We start from the raw sequence: 17,386 nt of genomic DNA on the forward strand, positions 1-17,386 counted from the left end.
AGCTAGTAAGGAATACTTTTAAAAATCCAAGATATCGGTAACGTACATACTCATGCAAGATTCTGTAAAGCTGATCAACGCCAAAATTTACTATTTAAGTCAAATCTGTAATAAACTGTAATTGGAGATTCTAGTTGCAAGAGATTACGGCCCAAATTGATCCTGTCACCTAACAGATCAAACTGCAAACAAAGTGTATCGAACGATTTATTTATAAAAAATATTTAAATTAGACAAATGGATGATAATAATACCGAAGCAAACTTTACTAAATTGAACTCAAATAAACATTTCTAGAATTAAAATTTTAATCGAGTTGATATTCATGTTAACAGTAATGGCAGTCGAACAGTCTGTAGACTTTGGGCGGTCAAAATGTATTTTATTTACGTATAAGTTCTAAAAGAGTATGCATTCTTTAAAATACAAGGAAATATGACATTACAACATATACTAGAAAATAGATTGCATCCAAGCAAGGAAAAAATATATAAAAGTGAGGATTGCCAAAGCAGCAAATCTTAATCTATATAAATTATGTGTCACGTTGTTTGTCCGCTATGGACTCCTAAACTACCGAACCGATATCAATCAAATTTGCACACCGTGTGCAGTTTGATCCAACTTAAAAGATAGGATAGCTTACATCTCAATTTATACCCGCAATATTATTTTATTGCAAAATATTTGTTTATTATTTGATAATCACAATTTTAACAGATGGCGCTGTGTTGAAAGTACCAACGTTTCACATAAGCTAAAATTTAATGGTATAACCACCAAAAAAGCATGGTGGACTCCATGATTGGTTTTCTCCTATCTTTTCCCTTGAATAGTTTGCTACTATGTAATATAACAAAAACCTTAGCCACAGCAACGCTTGGCCGGTCTGCTAGTTTAATATAAATAATAATGTAAGTTCCCGTTAAATGTGTAAATCAATAATGACAAGTAAATTTTAGGTGGGTAATAAAACCAGAATTCCGTCTACCCTCGGAAGAGGAAATTCGTGCGATGGTTTCTCCTGAGCAGTGCTGTGCCTACTTCAGTATGGCAGCGGCCGAACAGCGCCTTAAAGATGCTGGTTATGGAGAAAAGTTCATCTTCACACCGCAAGAGGATGATGATGAAGAGTTGCAACTTAAAATGGATGATGAGGTAAATTTTCTGCCTAAGAACTCGAAGGTTTAGTTTTTTCACCAATTTCTATGTTTAAACGGTGCCAAATTAAATTTATAAAACTTGGAATACCAGGTTGATCCAATCTAAACCAAGACCTTCGGATATTGAATTTTATTTACTTACACTTTATTATCTTATACAAATACATACATATATATTTTTATTTTTTATTTTAGTAAACATTATTTATGGTTTTAGTAAACATTTTTATGCGAAATCAATGTTTGGAAATATCCCTACTCGGCTAGATTTGCTTGGTAGGACATGGTTTGCGAATATAGGAAAGAACTTTGATTAAAATATACGTAAATAAAATAAATACAATCCTGAATCATCAATAATGGGCCCTTGGCTTTAACAGCAACACAGATTTTCAGTTGGTCCATAGTATATTGAAGTGATATACACCCTAAATAACAATTTAAATAAAAAATTGAATTATTTAAAAAATCAAATTACAAACACAAACAGACGTAGAACATAAAACATGAGAACATAAATTCCCAACTCAGCTAACTGGCACTCCCGAACTTCACGTTGAAAGACGTATCTTGAATGTCGCGATTTGGAGGTGGCCGGATGTTCCAGCATTAAGACTGAATTTAGTCTCACGCTCCCGTCAGCGCTCATAGATCAGCGCGTAGTTCGTCAGCGCTGACGCTCAGCGTGGTTCGTTTTAGTATCGTACTGACTTACTCGACCTGTATCCACTTCGCGATTTGCCATGTCTGTACACGCTGACGACGTCCGTTCGACACTACAACGCTCACTGAAAGCAGAGGCGCTCTAGCGATCGTCAGCGCTGACAGCTACGCGGCGCCGACGCGTGACGCGTACGGCCTTCAAAAACGCTTCCTAGAAGTTCATATATCTCGACCATCAGCGCCGATGGTGCGCGTGCGGTCGGCGTGACACTAAATTCAGCCTTAGTTGTTATCTATCGAAAACTACCGCGAAAAGACGCTATTCTTTGTTTAGGAACAATAAGCAGATACTTTGAATACAGAAATTCCAATAACTTCTGTGCATCTAATAACAGTGGTCTATTTGCTTAAAGGTGAAAGTAGCTCCATGGAACACGACACGTGCCTACATTCAGGCGATGCGTGGTAAGTGTCTGCTCCAATTGACGGGGCCGGCTGACCCGACAGGGTGCGGCGAAGGTTTCTCGTACGTGCGCGTACCAAACAAACCCACTCAACAGCCCAACGAGGAACAACAGCCTAAGAGAACTGTCACAGGAACGGACGCCGACTTGAGAAGACTTAGCTTGAACAATGCTAAAGCTCTACTCAGGAAGTTTGGCGTTCCCGAGGAAGAAGTAAGTGATAATGAATTTGAAGTCAACCAAAGACAATATAGAGTATAACAGTGTTTTTCTTATATGTAATGTGCTGCATGATTTTTGATCACGTGACTTGTGGTATGAAGCTATGCCGTTAATTGTATAACGTATAATATTTTTCAATAGACAATCTGTGGGGACGTCAGTACACGACACTTCTAGCCGACAAAGAAGCTTCAAATTTAAAATAAATTCATAATCTTTTGTTTTAAATAAATAGATTAATTTGGCCATCACATGAAAACACATGTCTCTCTAACGGCCGCTTTCTATACTCAATCCCAATCCAATTTTTACTACTAGAAAATGCATTGATATTTCAATCCATTTCTCATAAAATACTTACAATAACCGATCGATGGATCGTTTTTGTAAAGATCTTTGAATTCGACAGAATTTTGATATTTATCAATTTAAATTTGCAAAAATATGGATTGGGAAAACAATTTAGATTATAGATCGAGTATACAAAGCGGCTGTTAGAGGGGCATGTGTTTTGATACGATGGCCAATTTAGAAAAGTATTTAAAACAAAAGATTTTGAAATTTGATACGTTCACGATATAATATGATGCGTAGTTAGCTAATTACGAGAACTTGTGTCTCTTATCTCTGAGGTCGTAGGTTCGATCTCGACACCAATGGACCAAGGAAACCGACATGTCAAATCCAAAAATCGACGTGTGTCAGAAAGATCATCTACTTGTATATGAAATAAAATTGAACAAAGAAAGGGATGCAATGTTATTGGCCCTGATTGGAGGATTTTGACTCAACCATATAAGCAATATATAATAACTAATAATATTATTGTTATAAATTAATAAAAAAATAACCAAGTGCTAATAATCAAGTGTGTCAGGCACAGAAGGCTGATCACCTACTTGCTTATTAGATTGACAAATGATCATGAAACATATACAGAAATCTGAGGCCCAAAGGTTGTAGCGCCACTGATTTATTTTAATTTTAATTACAGATCAAGAAGCTCTCTCGTTGGGAAGTAATTGATGTAGTGAGAACGTTGTCTACGGAAAAAGCAAAGGCCGGTGAAGAGGGTATGACGAAGTTCTCGCGTGGAAACCGTTTCTCTATTGCAGAACATCAAGAAAGGTAAATATTTTTTGTTGGTCATAGTGGTCACATTTGTATTTTAGTCCAAAATTAAAAGTTAAGATAATTGGAGGAAACAAGAAATATTAAACGGCTCATTGGTCTAGTGGTTAGTACCCCTGACTGCGAATCCATGGGTCCCGGGTTCGATCCCCGGCTGAGACAATATCGATGTGATGAGCATTTGGTGTTGAGGTCTTTAAATATGTATTTATATGCCTATCTATCTATAATATGTATGTATATCCGTTGCCTAGTAACCATAACACAAGCTTCACCCGCTTAGCATGGGACTAGGTCAATTGGTGTGAATTGTCCAATAAAAAAAAAGAGAAATTATTGTATTGTTGGTTATGCATTTGTTTTTGTACAGAGTTGTAGGTAGATATATAAATTTTAATTCAATAAACATGCGCCGAAATCTTTATGGCTGGAAGTATTCCACAGTTCGCTTCTCTAGACATTACCTTTTGCGGACTAGCGAGCTGTGGAATTGGCTTCCATTGGAGAAATACCCTTTCCAGGCCGGCAATGCCCACTAACATAGGTGTACATTGGCTGAGGTAGCTTTTATGGTTGCTCTGTAGGCTCGTTTGTCTCTATCAATTATCAAAAAAATAAACACACACTTTCACACACACACAATTACACATTCACATCATCATCACACAGTCATCATATATTCATATAATTATTTATTTATTTTATTTTTTTACAGTACACTCGTTTTAAAACCATATGTGTTGGTTATTTTTGTTGAAACTTTGTTAATAGAAGAGCAAGTCTTCCCTGTCACAGGTTTCTGACTAGCTAGGGAGGCCTCAATCTGAATTCTACTGTACATAGCTAAACAAATAAATAATTTTGTTTTTTTTTAATATAATTTAAAATTGTTACTAACATAAAAATCAAAGAAAAACGCGTTGAAAACTATTTATGTGTTTTTCAAATAATATAATGATATAAGCCTTTATTCAGACATAATTTGACATAAATTTAATCTTAAACTAGTGACTAGTGAGTCGGTGACACCATCTGTTTGTTGGCTACCACACTTTGGCCTAAAAGCCCTCTCCATTACTTTCCACTCTGCTCTGTTCTGAGCTTTCCATGTCCATATTTTCCTAGTTATGATTTTTATTTCGTCTTCCCTTCGAAACTGTCAACTTCGTTTTCTTCTCTTATTCTCTTATTTTTTTAAAATAAGAGAAGAAATAAAGAAATAAATGAAATTATAAATAATGATTTGGTAAAGTAATCCGGTCTATAACATGCTTTTGATGTTTCTTTTTCTAAAGAAAACACTTTTTTACCGGATTGAAGTTATTTATTGTTATAAACTTATAATTATTTTACATATTTAAAAAAAAATCCGTTTCGAGTGCTCTACAGCGTGCGTGGTCACGGTGACTGAAAAAAAAGCATTTAATCATATGGGTAACACATTGTACACTTATGACTTGTCAGTAAAGAAATACATATTAATGCTTCTAATTTTACATTTAGTTCCAGTTCTCAAATCAAGGGCGTAGAACGGAAGAGAAGAACTGGCAATAAACTCTCCGCCACTCTTTTTAATCGCCATGTTTTTTTTTTTTACAAAACGTTTGTAAGGAGCTGCAACCATTAAACCATGTTCCACATGACATCTTAAGTAATTAATAATAATAACATAAAAACAAAAGGTGTAAAATAATTATAAGTTTATAACAATACACAACTTCAATCCGGTAAAAAAGTGTTTTCTTTAAATGTGTAAAAGTTATGTTAATAAATAACAATACTATTTCTTTTACATTAAAAATGTAACGAAGAGTTAAATACAATATCTTCTTTTCAGGTACAAAGAAGAATGTCAGCGCATATTCGAACTCCAAAACCGAGTACTTCAAAGCACCGAAGTACTGAGTACGGACGAGGCTGAGAGTTCCGTCAGTGAAGAGTCCGACTTAGAGGAAATGGGCAAAAACCTTGAAAATATGCTCGCCAATAAGAAGACCACGGAACAGGTATTTGAAGCCATACTTTCCAAGACCTGGTTTCCGCTGTTTGTAGAGAATAGCAAGATCGGTGGTCTTACCCTAAATATTTTTTAGCTGACACTAGAAAGAGAGGAAGCTGAGCGCGCTGAACTTCGGAAGATGATACTTGGACAATCAGAGAAGAAGCCACAAATCAATCAAAGCGATCAGCAGTCATCAAATCAAGGTAAATAGCCATAATAATGACAGAGTATGTTTAATATTTTATTCAGATCAGTTCACAAGGGCATGTTAAAAGTTATTTTTTTTTTAACTATAATTATTTCTTTTTATTGGCACACAAGTTTGCCTTTGTCTAATCCTAAGTTAATATTAGAAATTCCCTTTTTTATTGTTAGACATTTATGTGTCTGTTTCTATAAAATAATATTATAACCCTCCATTATATCGTCGGGTAGACAATCTTCTGCAATCAATCTTTTTTTTCATTGGTAATTTAGGCGCATGGCTCGTTTTCTAAATGAATATTTTTGAAGTTATACTTCTTTAGGCGCGTTATGAAAAATTGGTCAGAGTGAAATTTTACGATGCGCGCGCACCGTGACACAAAATTATCGGTATGAAGTTTTTAAACCAGCCGGGCGCTTTAATATTTAAAAAAAATAAAGAAAGCCAAATAAGTATAACTTCTTACGCGCGTACATAAGTACACGCAACCTTTTTTTTTCGCTTAGAAACGAACTCTTGAGTAAAGATGTCCGAATACCAAATGAGCTTAGCAATGGAGGTGGAAAATTCTAATTTTAGTACTAACTGTATTTTGTATTGTGATACTAGGTCGCGTACTCCGTATCGTACGTACGTTCCGCAACGCATCAGGTCAAAGGTATACGCGAGTTGAGTTGGTTCGTAAAGCGGCCGTACTTGAAGCCTACGCTAAGATTCGTTCAACAAAGGACGACGCCTTCATCCGGCAGTTCGCAACAATGGATGAGACGCAGAAAGAAGAGATGAAGAGAGAGAAGAGAAGAATACAGGTGAGCTATAGTTTTTTCCCACATACCAAAATGAATGGAGAGGAATTACAATTAAAGTAAAGAATGAAATGAGTGACTGATGAACTGAAACTGTCAGTTATTTGACGAGTTTTGTTTCATACTAATAAATAAGTGTTTTATGTATAATAGGACTATTACGTAAAAGTGAATTTATGAGTAATTGTTAATCAACCCACTGATTTGTACGTCAAAACGTACGTTTATGATGTTTATGCACTGCCTTCAATCTGTTTCCGACAATATCTTCGATAAAATGAAACGGAGGAACTACGTGTGAATAATACATAACTTCAATCCGGTAAAAAAGTGTTTTTTTTAATGTTTTTTTTATATATTTTTTTAAAAGACAATTCACACCAATTGACCTAGTCCCATGCTAAGCTGGTGAAGCTTGTGTTATGGGTACTAGGCAACGGATATACATACATATTATAGATAGATAGACATAAATACATATTTAAACACCCAAGACCTAAGCACAACACCAAATGCTCATCACATCGATGATCGTCTCAGCCAGGGATCGAACCCAGGACCCATGGATTCGCAGTCAGGGGTACTAACCACTAGACCAATGAGTCGTCAAAATGTGAAAAAGTTATGTCAATAAAAGACAATACTACATTTAACGCATGCCTGCCTTTGCCCTGTGCATTTTGACTAGCTTTTACATTTCGCGTAACATTTAATTGTATTGGCCACTTGCCACCTATAAAAATATATAGTCCAAGTAATATGAAGATTATGTTTTATTCTTTCGCTTACAGGAACAACTGCGTCGTATTAAAAGGAATCAAGAGCGCGAAAGACTTGCTGGGAACCCTTCAGTGCCTTCGTCAATTGGTGGGGACAGTACGTATACGTTTCTAATGAACTTAATAGTATACTTATGTATCAAATAACCATAGAGAGAATTTAATAAGACAGTTTTTGCCGCGCACCACCACTATGTGGAACCAGCTGCCCACTGAAGTATTTCCGAACCAATTCGACTTAGGGTCCTTCAAGAAAAGAGCGTACCAATTCTTAAAGAGTCGGCAACGCACTCGCGAGCCCTCTGGCATTGAGAGTGTCCATGGGCGGCGGTATCGCTTAACATCAGGTGAGTCTCCTGCCCGTTTGCCATATAAAAAGAGAGTGTAAGAGAGAGTATGTATGTTCTTTAATTTCTAATAGCTTTCTGCTGTATGGATCCACATTTTTCTATGTGGAATTGAAAGATAAAGTCTTGAAGAAAAAAATGTGACTATTTACTTGGCTATACTAAATGGGGTGATCATGGGAAATAAACTTATTTATTTATTTGCGTATATATTTCATTAAAAAAAATTACTTAAAATATATATAGACTGCCTTTTCGCTAAAGCGTTTCGTGTAGACAACCCGTTTATAACGATAAAAGTATCAAGGTAGACGAGGTAACATTTTAAATTACCTGTTTTATTCAAAATTATACGATATAATATAGGTCGGTTATCGAAAGCTGGCGCGTTCACAGTACTCACACTAATGCAATTTCACTATACAGTATGTTTAAAAATATTACTTTTTTGCCAAGCTATATATTTTAGTCTACTCTGGTTTTAGTAAGGTTGGGTGGGTTGTAAATAAATAAAAATGTGTCAAATACATATAAATATTATGTGCATACGAGGGTGTATCCAAAAGTTCTAAGGCTGACCAAGAACGTATAACAGTAGTTTGTGTAAATAATTTTTCATTTTTCGACATAAGCTCCATCTAGATCAACACACTTCACTTTTACTTCACTAACTATTCATTCAATACTCCTCTTAGAAACCCCAATCGCATCTGATGTCAAATTAAATAAAACATTTTTTCATTCAACTGTTTTTATTAAGATGTTTAAAAAAATTTAAAACATTGTGCACCATTTCACGAGTTTGCCCTGGTAATGTTTGAAAAAAGATCAACATGTATAAAATAATAATAATATAAAACAGTAAAGATCAACATAAACAGTAGCAAAAGAAAAACAAAAACTGTCTCTTTTATACTCATAAGCTTGACCGAGCGCGAGAGAGACGGACAGTCTTTTCGTGATGTATTAGTGATTGTATTTCAGTTTGACATCACGTCTCGCGCTTATTCACAGACACTACACAAGCACAAAGTGTAAATGTGTTGAAGCCGCCAGCTTTAGATAACATACCTATACCATGTTTCTTAACTAAACCATAGAGGCAGATTTTAACTTCCAAATGTGGTATTTTAAGGTATGTCGTCAATGGGTGACTTGGGTGGGGCATCACCTGGTCTCATTCCCCTGGGTCAGATTAAGCAAGAGCCCGACTTGCAGACGCCATCCCGTCGCCGTGCTAAACTTAAACCTGATCTTAAACTAAAGGTAGGCCATAAATCATTTAGGTGATTAAACTTTTTAATGTGCTAGTATGAGCTGTCAACATTACGATGTCCAATTTTGTATTGGAAATACATTTTGTTTTGGATATAACAATCATATAGGTATGAACAAAATGCTGTCTTTTACATCGAAATATAAATTTGGAAGGATACATAATTGTCTAATATTTAATGCTTCACAAGTACGGTCCAAATTTGCCCCATATATCTTTCTTTAAGTTTTTTGATGGAAGTATTAAACAGCAGATTATGTTTAGGATGACTTATAACTTAAGATCGTATGCTATTGTCATCCGTATTAAAGACTCGACTCTGAATCTTACAAACGTAGGGTACGTTTACAGATCGTTCTAAGCCGACGACGAAACTTGGCGCGTTCGGCTGGATTTTGATTTATCAATAGCTTTTCCATTTCAATCACAGGCACAACACACAATCAAGGATTCGGATTCGCCATTGGTTTTACTTCTACAAATGTATACCTATGTTGTATGTTAGTGTGGTGCTTGCGGTCAAGTGGGACACATGCGTACAAACAAGGCGTGTCCCTTATACACGGGCGGTGGGCCAAGCTCGCCTGACCGTGATGAACGGGACGAACGCGATGATCGACTCGAAGACACTTTGGATGAGGATACATCTTACGTCGATGGCACTAAGCTCACGCTACCCTCCAAGATTGTGAAGGTACGCAACTAATAATATTTTTATAAGTGAATTGTTTTGTGTCAACCACTCCTTATATGGAAATTGTATTCGGTTTTACAAGAAACTTCCAAGCGAAATTAGAGAATTATCACTGAATTAATTCAATACTAACTAACGTAAATTAATCATTAAAGCTTTTTATAAATTTGATGATTATTTAAATGATCCTAATCCTTGGGATTGATTTGCTCCAGTTTAAACAATTTGTATGACTCAAAACTTGGCGAATAAAAAGAATGGCGGAAAGTTTCTTACCCGCTCTACGCCCATGACTTGCGAACTTGTAGTAAATGTAAATTTACAATTAATTTAACTTGACAATTCATAAGTGTACTTGTTTACCTACATGAATAAAGATAGTTTGAGTTAACGGCGATTTTTCACCGCGCAAAATTTGCCCAAGTTGCATACTGAAACTAATAACTTGGCTAGAACCTGTGCATCGCGTTTTAGTAATGTCCTAAAATGTTTGCGTGGTTATCAGTCATCAGTCTTGCCAACGATCTGGGAAGTAAAACAGAAATGAAAATTTTCAGCAATCTGCGGAGGAATTCCGTCGTCGTAGCGGCAGTCGTCGCGGTGAAGTCCGAGCGGGCGGACGCAACCGAAGACGTCCCACTGCCAGCGAATCATGTGACTATCTCGTTAAGAGACCAGCTGAAAGGCGCCGAACCGACCCACTCGTTACGCTGTCGTCGCTGCTGGAAGAAGTCCTCACTACAATGAGACATTTGCCGGACGTCCAGCCTTTCCTGTTCCCTGTTAATCAGAAGGTATTTTCATATATTCTCGGTACATTTTAAAGTTAATCACTAATAGTATATATTTGGAACACTGCCTGTTACTATACTATATAAATGTTATTTTAATAGGATGGCTTTCCATCTCGACAGCTGTTGTTCCACAACACAGCGCTATATAAGGCACTTTCTGCCGCGCACCACCTCTTTGTTAAACCAGCTGCCATTGGAAATATTTACTAACTATTTTTTAACTATTACGACTTCAAGATAAAAGCGTACCATTCCCTGAAAGGTCGGCAACACACCCGCTAGCCCCCGGCGGTGTAAATGGGCGGCGGTTATCGTTTTATTCAAAGTGCCCGTGTGCTCGTTTGCCGCCTCCCTCTAAAAAAAGACTATCGAACCATGTTGATACTGGAAATAAGATTGTGAATTGAGGTATTTTATTGCGTTATTAAAATCACTTAAAATCGGAAACAGGTAATGTAGAGAACTAATGGTCCAGGTATAAACTAGTGAAAATGTCAAAATATCAGAACTCGAATACGGAGCTATACAAAAACTATTACTTGTGGTGGTTTGAGGTGAGACAGTTTACGAAGGCGGGAGCTATTTCATATGATCATACGCACAGATGCGTACACACCCATACATATCACGTACACTCAAATTTATCTAAAAATTTTATTCACTGTTGATTTGGTTTTCTTTTATTGCATATTTTCAATACAAAATTTTGTTATTTTATTATACATCGGAAATGTCTGGTCACCCACTTTTAAATTTAATTATAGAAAAAAAAACAAAGGCACTAGAACCTTATGGGTCAACCTAGTGCCTCAGATTTCTTTATATGTTAGGTGATCAGCTTGTGCCTGACGTGCCGTCGAGTTTTTGAGTCTAAGGCATGCTGGTTTCCTCACGATATCTTCCTTCACCGTACGAACGAGTGTTAAATACGTACAAAGGCAGAGAGTCCATTGTTGCACAGCCGAGGATCTACATCTACCTACCTGAACCTACAGATTAGGGACGAGAGTCTTATTAAAAGGGATTTTAATTTCCAGTTAGTAGCAGACTACTATCGCGTGGTAACCCGACCCATGGACCTGCAGACGATTCGTGACAATCTACGTCAAAAGCACTACCACAGCAGGGAAGAGTTCCTCGCTGACGTGAACCAAATTGTCGAAAACTCTAACTTATATAATGGTAAGTAGTTGCTAATTGTCATTAAAATATTAAAAGTGTAAAAATTTTTTTTTTTTAATTTATTTCTTTGATAATAAAAACACGTGGCATTTTAATTTACAATTCGTCATTTACGATTTCAATAAATTATTTTGCATAAAATATAAAATACTAATATTTCATAAATTCTTTTTATGAAATTTTCATTTTAAAAATAGAATTTCTATAAGGTAATTCACCTTCCCACTTTCTCTCAATCGGTCTCAATAGCTCTCTCCCTTTTCTTCGACAAAAACGCTGCACATATTCGTGACGTTTCCGTAAAAATTTACCCTCATGCGCCTAAAGAAGTTTAACTTCAAATAGTTTTAGAAGACTTTTTCTGTAATATATTATCTCGTTGTTTACTTGGTACAACTTAGCATCTTTTGTTGCCGCCTGTCTCGTAAATCTTTTTTTTTGTAATGATAGATGTTACAACTGTTAGAATTAGTTTTTTTTATATATAGGAGGCTCATCTGCCTTTTAAGAATTGGTCCTTTCTTTACTATCCGCATTAAATGTGGTCTTAACAATTAATGGTATTTTGATATATACAATATAAGTAATGACATCTGGCGTATAATCCCAAGTCCTGAGTTCAATCTTGGGTAATATTTGAGTGGATTCCGTTCGTAATCTTAATACACAGGTTTATTCATCAACTCATTTTATATATAATAATTTTTATTTAGGTGCAAACAGTAGCTTGACGGTGGCCGCTCAGCGGATGATGCAGAGATGTTTCGAGAAACTCGCTGAAAAAGAGGAACAGTTTATGAAACTCGAAAAACAAATTAACCCACTGCTTGATGATAATGATCAGGTAGTTTTTATATTTATTAAGATTAAGACCCAATAGTGCACGCTTCTAGCAACTCTTATCTACACTCTCAAATACATGCACACACATTCTCACATACTTTGTCTTATAAAACTTGTGTTAGATTAGTTGTAAGAATAACCCTACTATTTCTCAAAAAAAAAAAAAAACGTTTTAATCAAGTACCATGTACCACTGACTAATTGTTATCTAGTTAACCACACAGGGACTCCCTAGTGTGGGGACTAGCAATATATGAATTTTGTCACAACTTATGAATAAAGTTATTAATATTAGGTCCTTACATATGAAATTGGCGTTTTACGTTTTGTCCACTTTGACCTCAAATATCTCCCATTTTGGCTAAGAATTCCAAATCAAAATTTGTACAGCTATTTACTCATGTATTTGTGATTCGATGACCTTCATTCATTTGTTTTTTTTCTTCTGTTTTTTTCTGTTTGCGTCACTCATTTTACAAAATGGAAAACTTAAAGTATCGCATTATTTACGAGTACGAGTTCCGCTGTGGCACTAGTGCTGCGGAAACGACTCGAAGGGTGAATGATGTGTATGGCGGTCATTTTGCAAAAGAAAACACAGTTCGTTTTTGGCTCCAACGTTTTCGTTCTGGAAATTTCGACCTGCAGAACAAGCCCAGTGGACGGCCTGAGACCCAAGTTGATAATGAAGTATTGAAGGCTATTGTGGAAGCGGATCCATCGCAAACCACGTCCGAGTTAGCTGCAGACTGCGGTGTTAGTCATAAAACTGTTTTAATTCACTTGAAGCAAATTGGGAAGATTAAAAAGCTTGAAAGATGGGTACCTCACGAATTGACTGAAGCAAACCGGCAAAAGCGCGTCGACTGCTGCGTTACATTACTGAACCGGCACAATAATGAAGGTATTTTAAACCGAATCATTACCTGTGATGAAAAATGGATTCTTTACGATAATCGGAAGCGCTCAGCACAATGGTTGGATCCTGGCCAGCCAGCCAAATCCTGCCCCAAGCGAAAATTAACTCCAAAAAAGTTACTTGTAAGCGTTTGGTGGACTAGTGCCGGTATTGTTCATTGCAGTTTTCTCAAATCTGGCCAGACTATTACGGCTGATGTCTATTGTCAGCAATTGCAAACCATGATGGAAAAGCTAGCGGCTAAACAACCTAAGCTGGTCAATCGCTCCACGCCACTGCTACTTCACGACAACGCTAGACCACACACTGCACAACAGACGGCTACCAAATAAGAAGAGCTTCAATTGGAATGTCTAAGACATCCTCCGTACTCCCCGGACCTTGCTCCAACAGATTACCATTTTTTTTCGAAATTTGGACAACTTCTTGCAAGGGAAAAAATTTAACTCCGATGGGGCAGTCCAAATCGCCTTCACAGATTTTATTGATTCCCGTCCGACTGTTTTTTTTAGTAAAAGGATCAATGAACTACCTATGAGATGGCAAAAGGGCATAGAAAACAATGGTTCATACTTTGATTAATTAAATATATTATATTTAAAAATATTCGACTTTTTGTTCCTCCCATACAAAACGCCAATTTCATATGTAAGGACCTAATATTATTAAAAAAAGGTTATTAAAAATGTACTCCGAACGACTACGAATTTTTTCTAAAAATGTTTTTTTCGTTAGCAGTGGAGAGTATTTCTCTCCATCTTAAATGAAGTTTTAAATCATACTTAATTAGCCTCATTACAGTATTAAATGGTGAGAACGCAATTACGAATTCTTTTGTATTGATGTGAAACTTGTGTAAACCAATTTGATTTTTTTCTGTGGCGCACTTGTGATGTTGTTAAATTTATTAAATTTACTTAAATGAAGTTCATTTTTAACTGACTTTAGTATGTTTGACGATCTATTTAGGTTTTTATGAACGTGTATATTTCGTAAGTGCATGTTTGTCCACACATTTCTCAGTTACTAAAAGTCGTTTGATAAAAAACAGTCTACAGAATCGGTTTAGTCATTTTTGAAATATAGTATTCACGCATTGTTAGAGTTGATGGAAGTGATTTTTTTTATTATAAATTTTGTTCGTGTGGTTACTAGGTGGCGTTGTCCTTTATCTTCGAGAACCTCCTCACTACCAAACTAAAGATAATGCCCGAAGCTTGGCCCTTCCTGAAACCCGTCAATAAGAAGCAAGTAAAGGACTATTACAATGTTATTAAGAAACCTATCGACATGGAGAGCATTGGAAAGAAAATACAAGGTATATTACAACAGATTTTTTATTTTTGACGTGATAACGTCTTTAAAATCGTTTTAGTCGGGTGACATGTTCAGAAACTTGTGTCACACCAAAACCTCACGAGCGCGATCGCAGGTATAACGAGAGAGAGACGGACCGATCTCCCGTCTCATCTCGAGCGCTGCCAGTCATTCCGTGAATGTATGAAGAAAAATGTATATCATAGTCGAATAAGTAAACTTGTCATTTTACACCCGAAATTTATCATCAAAAGTGTGAATAAAACGATAGATGTAATTTAAAATTTGAAAAAATTGTTATCTTCATTAATTCCTTACTTCCCAAAAACTTATATCACCAATAAGACGTTATCACGTAAACATCTCGATCGTAAACCTACTTTACAAACAACCAATATTTTTTTTTTTTATAATTTACCATATAAAGTGAAGTTAGCAGAGCAGTTACCACGTAGCGCACACAATAGTTGTATAGTTCCTGATAGTTTTTAGAAAGTTCTGGTTGTTTGAGTCTAGAAAGTATATTTTTTTTAATCGTAAAATTCTCTGCCAGCTTCCCGATAACAGCAGAGCATTTCTTATCATAAAACAACATATCAAATTGAAATAGTTGCCTATAATTTATTTGAAAAAAAAAAATAAAGAAGAGTGAGGGAAAACGAAATAATTACTTTCTTACTTTTTACTAAATTAATTGATGAAGGTAAACATCATGACTAACTGGCATGTTTTAGACCCATTCGACACTTTTGGACCACAAATGCTGGTCATCTACTGTACTACTATAGGAAAATGATAGAAGAGAGAAACACCCATATATAGATAAAGCGCTTTTAGATTATTAGGACTCTATCTACGAGGTTTTTTTTAAATTTCAGCTCATAAATATCACAGCCGTGCTGAATTTCTACGCGACATTCAGTTGTTAGTGGACAACTGTCGCGCGTACAACGGACTGAATTCGCAGTTCACGAGGCAGGCGGAAGCCGTGCTGCAGGTCACGCAGGAGTCGTTGGATCAGGTATAACTGACGGATATACTATATTTTATTTATTGCCAAAAACATAGTACAGTGTACACACTTTATAACGAATTTCAAGGGACGACCATATTTTTTTCGTTATAGGGAGTTTTCGTTATAGGCAGGGAACGTTAACATATAACACTTTTCTTTTACTGGCCATCTTGATAGTTTTAAAGCTTGTTTACGACTGAATACACGATAGGTGACGGTGGTGCGTTTAGTAACTGAGACCAAACTTTCCTACAGGCAATGTAATCTAAGGATAATGGCACACGTGTTAATGCAATTAATAACAAGGGCGAGACGGCTGTTAATGACTTCAGGTGTCTTTTTAGAAATTTCGGCACCTGAAAATGTTAGTTTTGTAAGCTGATTATAAAAACAACTACACTTAAGTATGTTGTTGATGTCCCAATATGAAATATTTCTTCGTAATAGATAATGGGTGTTGCGTTATAAATAATGAATTAACCTATGGGTTTTCTGTTAACCAAACAAATTTAACCTCTTTTTACGTTATAGAGAGCTTCTCGTTAAAACTAATGACGTTATAAACACTTTACACTGTACTGTATTTCAGGAGCCATGTTGGATATATTGTATAGTAATATCGAGAATTAATACAATAATAATTAATAAATATAGATAGATATAGAAGGAAAATAGTTCTCCTCGCTATTAAAATGTAGAGCAGTGTTGGCCTAGTGCCAGCGGGAGACTCTATATGAAAATTAAAAAAACGGAACTTAAAACTGATCCTTATTTATAATGCAATAACGTCGATTTCAGTTCGACGAGCACGTGAGCCAATTAGAGGCGAACATTGCGCGAGTGCAGCAGAAAATGCTGGAGGAAGTGGACCACTCGGATACTGAAGAAGAAATGCCAACCCATGATGACGTGAAGCGAGGCAGAGGTAGACCTCGTAAGCACAAGCCACAGTCACACGGAGATGGTAAGGTTATATACGTATAATCGCTTATACGAGTACTGGGATTAAATAAGGCGCAACTGAGTTTCTCTGTGAATACAAAAGATTTATTTACAAAAGAAATATCTATTAATTTACATTTAATAAAAAATATATATTTACAAATTATTCACTCACCTGTGAATACAAAAGAAACAACATTTAAAGCCTATATTCTAGGTTTTATAAAATAAAATAATACAATGGAAAAATTAAAACATCTTACATCTATTATGTCAAGTGACAAATTAATCATCGTCGATCAGACGGCAAAGAAGAAAAATAAAATCTAAAAAGAGTTTGTATAGGAAAATATATTGTTTTCCTTACATACGAATGAGTTGAAACAATTTTTTTCGGCTTTTAGTTATAAATATGACAGTCAAAGTCAAAGTCAAAGTCAAATCGTTTATTTCAATTAGACCATCTAAAATGGCACTTTTGAACGTCAAAAAAAAAAAAAAAATATAAAGATGATTCTAGTTGCCCCTTCCAAAAGGTAGTTTCGTGTGGAGAAGAATGGGCAAGAAACTCCACACTTACTCTTTTAAAATAGGTTTACAATATTTTGTTACATTTGTTAAA

At 35.8% G+C, this 17,386-nt stretch overlaps 1 protein-coding gene across 1 annotated transcript in view; it reads left to right on the forward strand.

Annotated features, from left to right (window-relative positions):
• The window catches only part of LOC125049948 (transcription initiation factor TFIID subunit 1), a 46,421-nt gene that overhangs the window by 15,624 nt on the left and 13,411 nt on the right, over positions 1–17,386 (forward strand). Inside the window, exons 15-29 of the mRNA XM_047649492.1 lie at positions 963–1,158; positions 2,240–2,503; positions 3,507–3,640; positions 5,481–5,649; positions 5,737–5,848; positions 6,460–6,659; positions 7,448–7,532; positions 8,918–9,048; positions 9,564–9,752; positions 10,310–10,546; positions 11,584–11,728; positions 12,442–12,572; positions 14,646–14,808; positions 15,686–15,828; positions 16,621–16,786. Of these exons, the coding sequence (XP_047505448.1) occupies positions 963–1,158; positions 2,240–2,503; positions 3,507–3,640; positions 5,481–5,649; positions 5,737–5,848; positions 6,460–6,659; positions 7,448–7,532; positions 8,918–9,048; positions 9,564–9,752; positions 10,310–10,546; positions 11,584–11,728; positions 12,442–12,572; positions 14,646–14,808; positions 15,686–15,828; positions 16,621–16,786 (2,465 nt within the window). The remainder of the gene's footprint in view (positions 1–962; positions 1,159–2,239; positions 2,504–3,506; positions 3,641–5,480; positions 5,650–5,736; positions 5,849–6,459; positions 6,660–7,447; positions 7,533–8,917; positions 9,049–9,563; positions 9,753–10,309; positions 10,547–11,583; positions 11,729–12,441; positions 12,573–14,645; positions 14,809–15,685; positions 15,829–16,620; positions 16,787–17,386) is intronic.

This window comes from Pieris napi, chromosome 5 (genome assembly GCF_905475465.1).
Source record: "Pieris napi chromosome 5, ilPieNapi1.2, whole genome shotgun sequence".
NCBI classification, from domain to species: domain Eukaryota; kingdom Metazoa; phylum Arthropoda; class Insecta; order Lepidoptera; family Pieridae; genus Pieris; species Pieris napi.